Raw genomic sequence first — 13590 nt, 5'->3', positions numbered from 1 at the left:
CTCCCACTAGGATGCCCCTTTAACTCTGCTTACGGTACTCTAGGGTTTCTCTGACCCAGATTCCAGACTCTTCCACATTCCTCCCACACACTAGCTCCAAAAACCTACAAACGACACGGTGGTCAGGCCTGTTAGAGCAACAGTACCACTCCTCGGTTCTGTCTGTGTGAATCACTTTTTTACTGCTGTGAAAAAAAAAAATACCTGGCAAAGCAACTTGAAGAAGCAAGGACTTGTTCTGACCTATAGTTTAAGGGAGTGCATGATATGGGAGTCCCCTCTGTGTGCTGTGATTACCATTAATGAATAAAGAAACTGCCTTGGCCTCTTGATAGGGCAGAACTTAAGTAGATGGGGAAGACTGGACTGAATGCTGGGAGAAAGAATGGTGGAGTCAGAGAGACACCATGGATCCACAGCCAGAGGTAAACCTGCTAAGACTTTGCTGGTAGGCCACAACCTCCTGGTGATACACAGATTAATAAAAATGGGTTAAATTAAGATGTGAGAGTTCGCCAATAAAAAGCTAGAGCTAATGGGCCAAGCAGTGATTTAATTAATATAGTTTCTGTGTGGTTATGTTGGTTCTGGGCGGCCCTCCCTGCAAGAAGTGTGGTTCATCATGGCAGAGGCGAAAGTTGGTGCCCAGCCACCGCTCCCCCTTTTGACTCAGTCCAGCCCTCAGCCCATGAAAGGCTGCCATCCACATTTAGAGTAGATCTCACCCCGGCTGACCTAATCTAGAAACTCCCTCCCAGACATCCCCCAAGGTCTAGCTCCTGGTAATTCTAGGTCCTGTCAAGTTGACAGTCAAGAACCGCCATAGCTTGTCTGACAGAAATTCCCAGATTAATCTTCTATCGTGCTGGTGACATAGGCAGACATAATGTGCCTGCCATCAGCATTTCCTGAATGTTCATTCCTAAGTGCCTTTCTCCGGGCTTGTGAGGAACAGGTAGGGTGTGGCCATGACTCGGGACGAGCTTTGTCGGCCACACTGCTGTATGTTGTACCTGAGGAGTGGTCTACGACTAGAAAGAAAGTGCAGGGGACCTCATTCAAACGTCACAACCTTTCACCCTCACTGGAAAGAGAAAGCGGGCCTTCCATCCCAAAGAATGACAAATGCCATTCTAAATTAGCAGTACTCGCACTGGGGCTACTGGGCTTGTCTTTTCTATGGTCCTCACAGAAAACCTTGAGGTTGGTGAACAACTGTAGAGATTCATTGCCAAGCCAGAGATGGCAGCAAGGGTCTAAGAGAAGGAATAGTTCAAATAGAGACATCTTCAGGCACATGATTGCAAGGCAACATTTTAGGGCCATTTAGTTTCTTATTGCATTTTAATGACCGATAAAGAAGATATAAAAATGTCATTTATTCAGAAACCCCAGTGTTTTGCTTTCTGGTTATTTTAACAGATCAACTACAACATACAATATGATTTCTTTGAAAAATCTCATGCCAAACACTATCATCTGTCTTCCGTGCTGTGGACGCGTGCAGTTCCTGCATGTCACGTAGTCGGGACAAAAGTGAGATGAAGTTAAATGGAAAGAACAACTTTCTCTTTCTTTGTCTGGCAACAGAAGTGAGGAATCCTGCAAATCCTGCAAACTCCAGCTTCAGGCATGTTCCCGTTGTTTGCCGTGACTGGTTTTTGCAGAAAGTTAGAATGTACCCATTCTCGGGCACTGTGCAGTGTTGGTGGGGACACACGAGGGACCCTTGGGGTTTTCAGAGATGAGAGGCAGCTTCCCACCCACCAGTTTTGTCTGCACTCTTCACCATCCAGAACCAGCCCTGAGTCCGCCACAGGGGGCGACCTAAAGCGCTGGGCAGAGCAAGGGACTCATCTCAGTCCCAGCCCACCCTGTGCGCCATGGTGGGAGGGACCGTGGCTAGGGCCGCAAGACTCCACCTTCAGGATTTCCTCTCACCCATCCATTGCCTCCTCTCCAATCAACCATGGGACCATCACAGTCCGACTTCTGCGGCTAGTAACATCGCAAATGCAGAGTCAGGCTTCTCGGCAAGGACTTCGGGCTTGTCAAACTCAATCACCTGAAAAGCAGAGAAGAACTGAAATTTTCAGAAAAAAAAAAAAGTGACACACCATACAGCCCTAACCGGGGAAGCCTTTGAGGGGGTAACGCCAACCAGAATGTCCTGCACCTTCCCATTTTCCATGACCAGGACAAGGTCACAGTTGAGAACCGTGTTTAGGCGATGGGCAATGGTCAACACCGTGCAGCTTTTGAAGGCCTCTTTTATAGTGCTCTGAACAAGAGTGTCCGTCTTGGAGTCCATGGAGGCGGTAGCTTCGTCAAGGAGAATGATCTGTTAAGGAAGAAGCGCCGTAAAAAGCCAAAGCTGTGCAAAGAGGAAAAGGCATAGCCTCCGTTCTGTCCTAAAAGGCAAACACAATAAACTAGGCGCCCATCTTGAAAACCTGTAGAAAAGGCCAGAAATAAAGTCCAACCGCACCCGTCATCTTCTTCAGGGGAATGTGCCAGCAGAACAAGAATGTATTTTCTCCTCTCTTCAAGTAGTTTATTCAAACATTGCCAGGAGGAAGAAGGAAGCACCACACATTGCAAGTAGGAAGGAAGAGACGTGGTGAGGACTTTCTGCAGTACAGTGTGCACACAGAATGAGCCAGCATGGGCCTGGCCACAGCACCTGTATTCCTTTGCTAGAGCTGCTGGGTAAATTACCTCTAACCTGGAGACTTGCAGCAACCCAAATTTGCATCTTATATTTCCAGAACCTGGGAATCTGAAATCAAGACTGGGAGCTGCCTTCCCTCCGCCTTTTCCAGCGTCTGCGGGCCGCCTGTGTTCCTCAGCCCCCCGCCCTTTCCTGCCATCACATCTGCCCTCTTTAATGCTCCTGCTTGCGTCTTATAGAGACACAAGGGAACAGAACACACTAGACCCACCCAGATAACCCTCCTATTTCAACATCTTCACTGTCCTAACCTAACAGCAAGGTCCCCTTTGCCACATGGGGGAGCATAGAGTTTGGGGTACATGACAAGGACACCACTCTGGAGTTGAGAGGAGCATCCTTCTGACTGCCAAAGCACTGTGTGGAGTTTACAATTTGAAGGCTTAACCTCAACCCCTAACTATTCCTGACCGTGCCAAGTGACCTAATCTCCTCCCACGTGAAGAGTTCACGTCTTATTATTCACACAAAGCAAGAAAACTCGTAGCTACCTCACAGTGAATGGTGCCACCAAGGGCATTAAATGGTCCCCCTTTTTTTAACACCTCCTGAGCACATATGAAGCGGATTCATACCAATGAATACCCGACTAGCAGGATTTCTTAGTTTTCCTTTAATTGTTATGTGTTGTTATGTATACATGTATGCGTCTGTGTGCGGTTGCGTATACTTGTACATGCAAGGGCAGGCAGAGTCCAGAAGAGAGTGTAAGACCTCCTGGAGCTGGAGTTACAGGTTGCTATGAGCCACTTGATCTGAGTACTGAAAACTGAACCCAGATCCTTTGGAAGCGCGGCAAACATTTTTTAAGCACTGAGCATCTCTCCAGCCCCCAGGAAATAGGATTTGTTAAAAATAATAAAGACAATGATAACTGTCATTCTCTTTCTCAGAATCAGGAAGGCTGTAAGCCATTCTGAAAAGCATATGCAAATTTTCCACATCTTTTAAGAGAGCACTCTGAAGGCTTGGGTGTCCAGGTGCTATGCCTGAGGACTCAGGATTATTCAGGGACAAAGGGAAAAAGTTGAGATCACACTTTCCAAACTCAAGCTTCCTAGGAGAATGGGGAGACCATGTAAGCGAGACCTCCCATCGTGAAGCCCGGATAAGGAAGGTGGTGCTCCTGAAAACGGCTGTTATTTTTCAATTTTTTTTACCCCTCACAACTTTGTCTTAAGAGACAGCGATTGGCTTTTAAATTGCTGCCTTGCTCTGTCTTTGCTGGAAGACAGACTTGCGCCTCTGCCTCCTGGGTGGAGCGGCACCACGGGGAAGATCCAGAATTTGACCGATCCATTTCCCATGCTGTTTCCTTACTTTTGAATTACGGAGAAGTGCTCGGGCCATACAAAGCAGCTGGCGTTCCCCTACTGAGAAGTTTTCTCCATTTTCTGTGACTTCTGCCTCTAATTTCTCCGGGAGTTTCATTATCTATAAAACATGGAAAATGACACATTTATGCTGATGATCTATAAAATTGTCCTGCACCATCTTATTGATTGCCCCCTCCTCTCGCATTCGTCCGCTTGCTTTATCTTACAATGGAAAAGAAAGTGCAAAGCAGCAACCATTCCGACGCTGCAAACAGGCACCAGGGAGGGCCAGGGCGAGGGAGATGTTGATAATGTAAAGTCAGTGTGGTTCACCAGAAAGGACAAACCAGGCATGCGCTTCCAGAGACCGTCTAAGCACATGGAAGTGGGCTTCGGGGTCGCAGTTTTCATGGATAAAACAGATGGGATGGGAGAGTTTTCCAGAAGGCGGAGACAAAGTCTGCCTGCCCATCACAACAAACTAAAGTGGCTTTGGGAGGTGCTTGCTTGCCTTGGCGCCCTGGTGCTACTGACCTCAGCTGGGGCTGCAGCTCCTGACAGGACAAGGTCTTATGTCATAGACATCTCAAACCAGCCACCCTTGCAATCGCACAACAAGCTACACCCGTTCCTCACTCTGTTCTGATGAAGCTGGTGAGGCCACAGGCCAAGTAACATGGCCCTCCCTCACTCTGGACCCAGATGGACCCGGCATGGACATGTCACTTCTTTGAGCTTTAATTTTGTCATCTTGAAAATGAAGGATAACAGCACCAGCCTCCGGGGGCTGTGCAGGGGACCACGAGATGATGTGGAGAGCCGCTGCCTGGATCAGCCAGAGAGCTAACAAATACCACTGTGCTTGTTTTTGCTAACCAGGAACAACTAAGGATCGAACTGAAATGAACTGACCTGTGTCACTCCTGCAAACAAGCCTGACCAAGTGCTGGCCCGGGGACCAGGTGTCTGGGGCAGTGGAGTTGGGAATGGACTCGTCGGGGCAGCCCCAGAAACCTACTGTGTCCCTCATGAATGTTCTCTCCAAAACATGCCAGAGCCTCTCGTCGGTGTGACTGCCCAAGGGATCCAAGTTGAACCTGCGATGAAGCAAAGGAAAGCAAGCTGGATTCTCGAGGATGAGATGATGGTGAAGCACAGTGAAGACGAGAGGATGGGGAGATGTGATGTCACGAAGGCCCCTGGGTGGCCTCCAGAAGCTTCTTCCCCGTGGCATGTTGAGGGACAAGAAGAGTTGTGATGGGAGGAGCTCGCTCAGCCCGGGGCCACGAGACCAAGGGCCCATAACTCTCTGTGAGGGAACAGAGACCTTGGAGACAGGAAGGAGTGAGAGACCCCTCCAGTAGGAGATCAAACACCACCACACCAGGGTCCACAGCATCACCACACCACAAAACATGCTGGACCTTATACACGTTCTTGGCAAAGAAGCGGGTACAAGAAACTTGGCCCAGCATCCCTTTCAGCCTCCAGGACAAGAGGCATGGTTGCAGATTTCAGGCCCCACCCAGGAATGCGAATCGAGTGTTTGGAGGTTCATATTGTAGCTCTTATATGACCATCTCTATAGCATCTCCCTGTTTCATCCAGTGCCTGATGGGAGGACTTTTCCCTCTCCCTGGACCAGCTGAGATACTCAGGTCCCCCTGCGTTTTGACAGCAGGTCCTGAACCTGTGCAAGTCTCACCTTGGTCTTCTTGTACTCGATCAGTTTCTGTGCTATGGCAGGAATGAACTAATGCGCTTGCCCAAAGCCTGCTGCACGTGCAGACTCGGGAGTCAGTTAGTCCACTGTGCACTCGGGGGCACTTCTGAGACTGGTCATTGCTGACTGTGATGCAATGCCAGAGCATAGGCATAAAATAGGGCTGTGTGGATCAACTGTGGCATCTGCTCAGTCAATGTGTAATAAAACCACCAATAATAGTATTGCTAATGTTATTAAAACTATTAATATTGCTACTAATAATATGTTGATGTTAATGGTGTGATGATATAATATTATAATAATAGAGTTTCTGAAATACCAGCAAGACTCAGGACGCTGTTCCTCAGCTCCTCCTAAAGCTTTAATCAAAACCAGACAGGGCTTCCGCGTGCCTGCGCAGGCCAGTTCCCTGAACTAAGACTGCCAAGAACAGCCACGGCCCGGCAGTTTCTCAGCTGCTGGTTGGCCCAGTTTCACCGTCTCCAAACAGGAATACACGATGATTGAAAACAGCTACCTTACTGTACCTACAAACAGGACAGGATCTTGGGGGATCATCGTCAGCTTGGTTCGGAGGTCCTCCAAACCCACGGTGCAGATATCCACCTCGTCGATGAAGATGGTCCCAGAGGCTGGCTCCACCAGACGAAACAGGGCCATGCCTAGTGATGACTTTCCTGGGGACAATGAGAGCAGGAACAACTACTCCAACAGCAGTTTCCACTTCCATCATGGCCAAGCATTTAATTAAGGGAATTTTTAATGCAATGAAACTGGCTCCATGTGGATGCCTTTGCAGGCAGACAACCCTCACTCTGGGGGACCAGGCTGCCCTAACACCATTAACCTGCCAGTCCCCGCAGAGGCGTTTAGCGTATAACTCATCTTCTGGGCCTCATTTCTCCAGAATTATTCTCAATTAATTCAGAAACTACTATGTATTTGCTTCCAACTCTCCACACCCGATCAACCTGAAACCCTAATTTACAGTAAAGAGATTTGAGGGGGGAATAACGATGAATCCAGCACTCGTGTTCGTCTCTCTGATGTGGCTTAAGCGGCTCAACCAGTACACATTCAAACCAACAACCCCGAAGAAATAAATGCAGAGTTTGTCCTCACCAGAACCTGTTCTTCCCACAATCCCAACCGTCTGCCCGCTCTGAATGTTCAGGTTCAGCCCATCGAGAACGAGAGGGGTGTTATCTCGGTATCTCATGCGGTAGTCCTTGAAGGCTATCTCCCCACGGCTTGGCCAGTCTTTGGGACACGTCCCCACTTTGAAGGGGTGAGTGTGTTCGGGAACACAGGTCTGAAAAGCAGAAAAGCCATTGACCGACTCAACAGCCACGGGTTTCCGCTGACTTGGCTCACTCATTCTGCAGCAGGCAACGCTGGCGCCTGTGGCGGTGAGAGCGAGACCGGTAACCCTGTACTCAAGGAACACACGTTCTGCCCAGCGTGGCGCTACGATTATAGCCTGTGATTATAGCGTCCAGGAAGCTGATGCAGGAAGACTGAGAGTCCCAACACAGCGTGGGCTATGTGAGATACTCTACGTGAAAAAGCAGGTCACATTTTAATAGGGTACATTAGGTAATAAAAAAGAGTATTGTAATAAAATGCAGAAAGGGACTTGTTTGGCAGGTGGGACGAGTGGAATCAAACTATGTGAGGGCTGAAGAAGACATCTCTGAGGATGTGGCACCAGAACCGAAGCCCGGAAGGTGGAAAGGACGACAGCTACAAGGGTTTCTGTCCAGGACCTTCTAGACAGGGCAGACAGGTACTGCAAGGCCTGGCAGCCAGAAGAACCTTGAGAAACTGCAGGAATAAAAAGAAAACTCGTGTAGGGCTGGAGCCTAGTGAAGGAAGGGTGGATGACTTGGGAGGCTAAGCAGGAGACAGCTGACACTGAGCCGTGTGGCCTGGGTTAGTGTCAACACGATGACCTTGAAGTTGCGGGACAAATCCACAGCAAACCGTGAGATCTGCAGGGCTCAATCCAATTCCAGTGTCTACAAACGCCATTGCGGTGCTGGGACAGGAAGGGGCAAAGTGTGGAGAAGGTCAAGCTCAAAAATCTTTAGAGCTCAACAGAAAAAAAAAAAATTGAACTTTTCTTCAAAGGCACCCAACCTCCCACTCGAATAAGCACAAAGCGGGCTCCATTAAGAGACCAGCCCCACGGCTCATGTTAGGACGGCTCTCTCAGCACGAGGAGGCCCTTGGCTTCCATCAGGCTAACTGGTCAGCCCAAGTCTCCAGTCAGTGAATGACTTCAATTAGCTGAGAAAACATTTGCCTTCTTAGAGGGGACTTTTTTTTTTTCCGGGTATTTTGAAACCCTAGAAGATTCGGAATTAAAGATAAACGCATTTAAAGAGAACCAATACTGCACTAGCAATGCTTTTGGCTTAAGGAATCTGCTTATTTTACGCTCCAAATATTTCAGTATTTACAGAATTTGGGCTTGGGATTCTAACTTAAAATGTATACTTGGATAATTAATTGAAATGTGATGTCCAGTCAAAAGCTTTCTGCTTACGTGTGGAACTGTCGCAAGGATCGTGAGCCCACCGCATTCACAAGCTCAATTAGAATACACACACCCAGGAAGGTTTGTATGCTAAAGCAGATTATGGGGACATTTTAAACAGGAAATTGAATGCTCTGAATTTTAAACTGTTTAGAAGTGTTGAATTAAGCTTGCGAAGGGGGTCAAACACTGTGCAAAGGCCCACAAAAGTAACAACTGGGTTCATGCAGACATCTTTCTCGGGACAGTTGCGTTCCGACATTACTTTCAAAGACAAGGTGGGCTGATCTTCTTTTGCTATTTATAACTTTAATCAAATATTAATTTTCAGGAACTGAAGTAAGGCACTGAATTTTGGACTGGATTGTGAATACAAGTTTTAGCAGGACGGGTCAGACACCGGTTACCATTCACACACCAGGCCAAAAAATAAAAAATAAATTAAAAAAAAAAAAAAAGGAAAGAACAAAATAGGGGCTGGAAAGATGGCTCAGTGGTTAAGAGTGTGTGTGGTTAAGAGGACCGGAGTTTGATTCCCAGCATCCACGCTGGGTAGCTCACAATCACTTAGAACTCCAGCTCCCAACACATCTGGCCTCCATTCTCTCTCTCTCTCTCTCTCTCTCTCTCTCTCTCTCTCTCTCTCTCTCACACACACACACACACACACACACATACACACACACAATTAAAATTTATATAAATCCTTAAAGAAAAATCAAAACATGCCCAAAGGGAGGAGCCTCCCCGTTTTCCGCTGTTCACTCCTTACCGAAATGTACTCCCTCAGCAGCTCCGCGGAGGTGAACTTGGCTTGGGTCTCTGTTCCTGTTCGCACACACACTTGAAGCAGTCCGCTGAGCTGTTGGGAAGAAGCAGGTAGCTACTGAGGGTCCCTTACCCTTACTTGGTCCCTGCTGTTTTGTCTTGCTTTTGTTTGTTTGTTTGTTTGTTTGTTTGTTTGTTTGTTTGTTTTGAAGTCTGACACTTCAAATGACTTCTTGGGCTGAAGCAACCGGCAAAAGAGCCTGGCAGTCCCAGCCAGGCACCCAGAAGGCCGCATTTCCTGTTGGGATGTTTAGCATTTAAACACTTCCTTTGTATTTAAAAACAAATGGTACTTACATTTTCTCTCTCCCTCCAGCTGGTGAGTGCCAGTCCTAGGGCCACAGGGAGGAGCGGTGTCCCGAGAGCCTAGTGGCTAGGGACTGGCTCCTTACTGCCCCCTGGTGGGGCCCTGCATTCAACTCCCACTCCCTAAGCCCCAACATCAGGCACAAGAAAGTCACTGAAAGCAGAGAATCATTGCACACAGCTGCTCCAGATGTAAGAAATTGGAATCCAGACTGAGAGAGACAGTTTGCCCAGGGGACCCACGTTAGGTCAGGATCGCTCAGAATCTATCTTCAAGACGTGAGTGCAAGTCATAACCTGGCAGGGTTGGAGAAGGCCTTCTCCCCTGCTGCAATGTCTGCATCTAGGTCTCTAGAACCCACGGATGTCAACCCATGCAGAGAAGGACCTTTGCAGCTATGACTAAACACCCTGCATCCCTGGTTGGGCCCGAAGACAATAACAAGCATTCTAACAGAAGAAACAGCAAAGAGCCAGAAGAGAAGGGGAAAATAAGACTCGCAAAAGTTAAGCGAGTGCCAGGAAATGCCACCAACCTCTGGAAGCTCAACAAACATGCAATAGTTCCCTGGAGCCTAAGGAGAAAAGCGGCTTTGCCGACCAACACTGCGCAGACTCTGGACCTCCAACATGCTGAGAGTTTAATTCCTCAAGCTCTTGCGAATCTGGTGCAATGGCTGAGCAAATGACTACAGACTGTTAGTCCAGAAAGTAAGGGAGCGGAAAGGAGAAATGAGAGAAGAGAAGGCCACTGAGGCATGCTTCTGAGACTCTAGCACTGCGGGCCACTGAGACCCGTCTAGACGGGGACTTCTGGGAGACTGTGCAGGTGCACCACGACAGGTCACAGGAAGACTGCGATCTTCCTAGAGGTCCCTTCGGGTCTTGGGAATAGGATCTATGATATTTGGCACCACCACCACCCCCTGCTGATACCCAAATCTACAGATGCTCAAGATTTGGATGTGAAATGACATCGTGTTTTCAGGGAACCTAAGAAAGCTCTGGTAAGCGACTAGGCTTTCTCAGAAAAGGGCAGTGCAGTCAGAACAGGTGGGAAATGGGGGAGGAGTTTAAGATAATTGAGGAGGCCCCTCCAGGACCTTAGAGAACTCTTCTCAGCAGGCCCTTGCAATTTTCCCTGCTCTTAACACAGGCCGAGGGCTTCCCATTTCTCTTGGGCCTCAGTCTGAATGATTTTGCCCCCATCCCCTCCCTCAGGGCAAAACCTTGTTTGAGCTGTGTACTACTAGAACCTAAGGCCTGGTGGGTCAAACGTGCCCAGACTGCAAAATGTAACAGCCTGCATAAGCCCGTGCCTCATGACAGCTGCTCAGAATGAGAGGGCACAGTGCTCCCAAGGAGGGCACATTGCTCCCAAGAAGGGCACAGATGCATTTTGCTGAATGCAAAAGTATCAGCTCCCAAATGCCTGGCAGCCCACTCGGATTCAGAGTCTCCACATGGGCACAATGCAAACCCAAGTAAACACAGGGTCTCCGTTGCGCCGTATGACGCCATTAAGCCCTCATATTCTGCCCTGTGGTGTTACACATCCATTTCTCGTCTCTCTAGGGAGTTTCTTCCATTCTCAAGTGAAGCTCTGCCACTTGGATTCTGCGTTCTCCAAGTGGCACCACTGTCAAAGGGGCCCACACCAGCTGGAGAGCAGGCATTAGCACACCTCAGCACATGCCAATTCTTCTCTGGTCCTGCAGAAAAGCTTGACAGCTGTCTCCTGGAAAACTGATAGTATTGCCCAAAAGCATGGGCTTAGTTGGTGAAAGCTGATTTACTTAGAACAATTAAAGCAAACCTTTTATCTGCTTGATGCATTAAGAGGCAACAATGAAGATACCCACTTCCAGTGGGGAAAACTGGGCAACCCAAACAAGAGTCATTTTCCCACCTCAGAGCACTGAGAATGTCTCTGTTAGATCGAAAAGCAACTCCAATTCCCCAAATTCCAAAAGGCAGTCCAAATATGCAGAAACAGGCTCAACCTGGACTACAGGAGGCTTTTGGGCAGTTAGATAAAGCCAGCCTTCCTTGGGAACTATCAAAAGGAGTCCTTCCCTTACCTCTGGCAAAGGGACACATCGTGGTACCTATTAGCATACCAAAGCACATGCTGGCATCCAGGCTCCCTCAGTATGGCCTGTTGCACATTTCCAAGTCTATCCTGGCATCCTGGCCCTTGGCACCTCCTTCCCTGCCATAAACATATTCTAGCTCACGCCTTCCTTATCTACAGTAAAAAAAAAAAAAAAAAAAAAAAATCCCCTTAATCATACCGCGGAGTGGTCATGTCTTCCATTTTTACACTCAATATAGCTTCCATCCCAACAAACTATTAAAATGATTCCAGAGATGTTTTCAGAAAGAACACCTTCCACATCCAGACGATGGGAGAGATCTCAGTGCGTGAAAGTAATACGTTTCTACCAGAGGGCATCAGGTGAGACCCTCTGCTAGAATGGAAAGGTGTTTCTGAAGTTTAGAGCAGAGCCCCGGAGGCTCGCGATTTGAGATGAGGGCCACAAAGAGGTGGGCTGCTTGGTGGCCCTTCTAAAGGCAACTGCTCATGGTGGACCGACCCATTCATGCCTTTCCTCATCTTCCCCCCAACCACACGGACACATTTTCCCCTAAGTTCATGCACAAGAGCCTGTGCACATCTACACACACACACACACACACACACACACACACACACACAAAACCTTTCCTAAAGAAAGTGAGTTGACAACCTGGGAATATATAGGACTCTAAGAATATTACTCTAGGGAAAAACAGTGCCTGCAGGCCACTCCTTGGCTGCTTTGGAAAAGAGAAGCAAATATACTAAAAAAATATATATATATCCCACCCCAGCACCTGCAGAGATAGAGAATATCCCAGGAGGGAAGCCACAAAGCCACACTCTGAAAAGCCAAAATAATTCTCCCATCCTTAAATACAAACTAATGGAGAGATAGATAAAGAAACCAAGGGGAGGAGAGAGAGTAGGAACCGGATAAACAGGAAGAAAAACGGACCCTGGAGAAAACATATAAATTAAAGAAGAGATGAGAGGGGATTCGTATTAATATTAATATCCTTAGAAAAGATAAAAACATATTTAAGTCATTTTAAGATGTTAAAGACTGAAAGAACGAGAGCATGTGAAATCTGATGCGTGAACACAGGGTAACCACGGGGAAAATTCAAAACTGTGGCTAGATCACAAAGCTGAGGAAAAGTCCAAGAAAACAAAACAGGAAGAAACTGGGCAAATGAGGAAGCAGAGGGAGCACACTGGGGCCGGAGATGGCTCTGCTCTTCCAGAGGACCTGGGTTTGACTCCCAGCACCTGCTTGGTGGCTCACAACTTTCTGTCACTCTAAATCCAGGGATCCAGTGCGCTCTTCTGGCCTTTGCAGGTACCAGAATGAATGAGGTTCACGAACATGCATGCAGGCGAAACAGCCATACACGTGACATGAAAATAAACAAACAAAAAGGGCGGGAGAACATTTCCTGAGTGCAGAAGAGACTTGACTTTGACCTGAAAGGAGTCGGCGCGGCGCATTGTGGAACAGGGAGGAGTGTGGTAGGGTACGTCTGAGATCCCAGCACTGGGAGCCTGAGGCAGGAAGCTCTCAAGCTTGCCTCAAAAATATAATAAATAAACAAGCCCATTATTGATCACAGTATGTTTTCCTGAATGTGTGAACTCAACAGAAAAGGTTGTTTGGAATCTGGGGGGGGGGAGCGAAAGGGGGGGGTCATTCCAGACCCCGCCCTCAGCACACTAAGCAGCATCTACCCTGGAGCCTGCCCTTGGCGTCTCCACCCCTCCTCGGTGGTTCTCTCCTCTTCCCCTGGAGCCACCCGGGAATGCTTTGCTCAGATTAAACCTGGATTTATTAATTCGGTTTGATTGATTTATTACATCAGTGGTGGTGGATATTCAATAACTTATCAAAGGTTCCAGACAGCACATCCCCAGGGACAAGGTTCAGGGACCAACCACCCTTAGCTTAAATCACAGGGCAGAAGTGAATCTCTCTGGATCTCATTTTTCTCATCTGCAAAGTGAGACTTACAGAAACATCACAGGGCTGTCGCGAGCCCCGAAGTCATTTACAGTACCCGAAGGTCA

General features: G+C 48.0%; 1 protein-coding gene across 3 annotated transcripts in view; it reads right to left on the bottom strand.

Annotated features, from left to right (window-relative positions):
- Positions 1 to 1391: 1391 nt before the first annotated feature.
- The window catches only part of LOC126487779 (ATP-binding cassette sub-family C member 12), a 60618-nt gene continuing 48419 nt past the window's right edge, over positions 1392 to 13590 (bottom strand). For all 3 annotated transcript variants that reach the window (XM_050120785.1, XM_050120784.1, XM_050120783.1), the window contains exons 23-29: positions 9085 to 9174; positions 6896 to 7085; positions 6291 to 6450; positions 5066 to 5144; positions 4052 to 4165; positions 2177 to 2341; positions 1392 to 2065 (exon numbers count right to left, since the gene is read on the bottom strand). In XM_050120785.1, coding sequence (XP_049976742.1) covers positions 1979 to 2065; positions 2177 to 2341; positions 4052 to 4165; positions 5066 to 5144; positions 6291 to 6450; positions 6896 to 7085; positions 9085 to 9174 — 885 coding nt within the window. In that variant the 3' untranslated portion in view covers positions 1392 to 1978. The remainder of the gene's footprint in view (positions 2066 to 2176; positions 2342 to 4051; positions 4166 to 5065; positions 5145 to 6290; positions 6451 to 6895; positions 7086 to 9084; positions 9175 to 13590) is intronic.

The sequence above is a fragment of the Alexandromys fortis genome, unplaced genomic scaffold (genome assembly GCF_014885135.2).
Source record: "Alexandromys fortis isolate MF-2015 unplaced genomic scaffold, M_Fortis_MF-2015_v1.1 scaffold_186, whole genome shotgun sequence".
In the NCBI taxonomy this organism is placed as follows: domain Eukaryota; kingdom Metazoa; phylum Chordata; class Mammalia; order Rodentia; family Cricetidae; genus Alexandromys; species Alexandromys fortis.
Note: the sequence above shows the minus strand (reverse complement) of the source record. Positions and strands in the feature narration are given on the sequence as shown.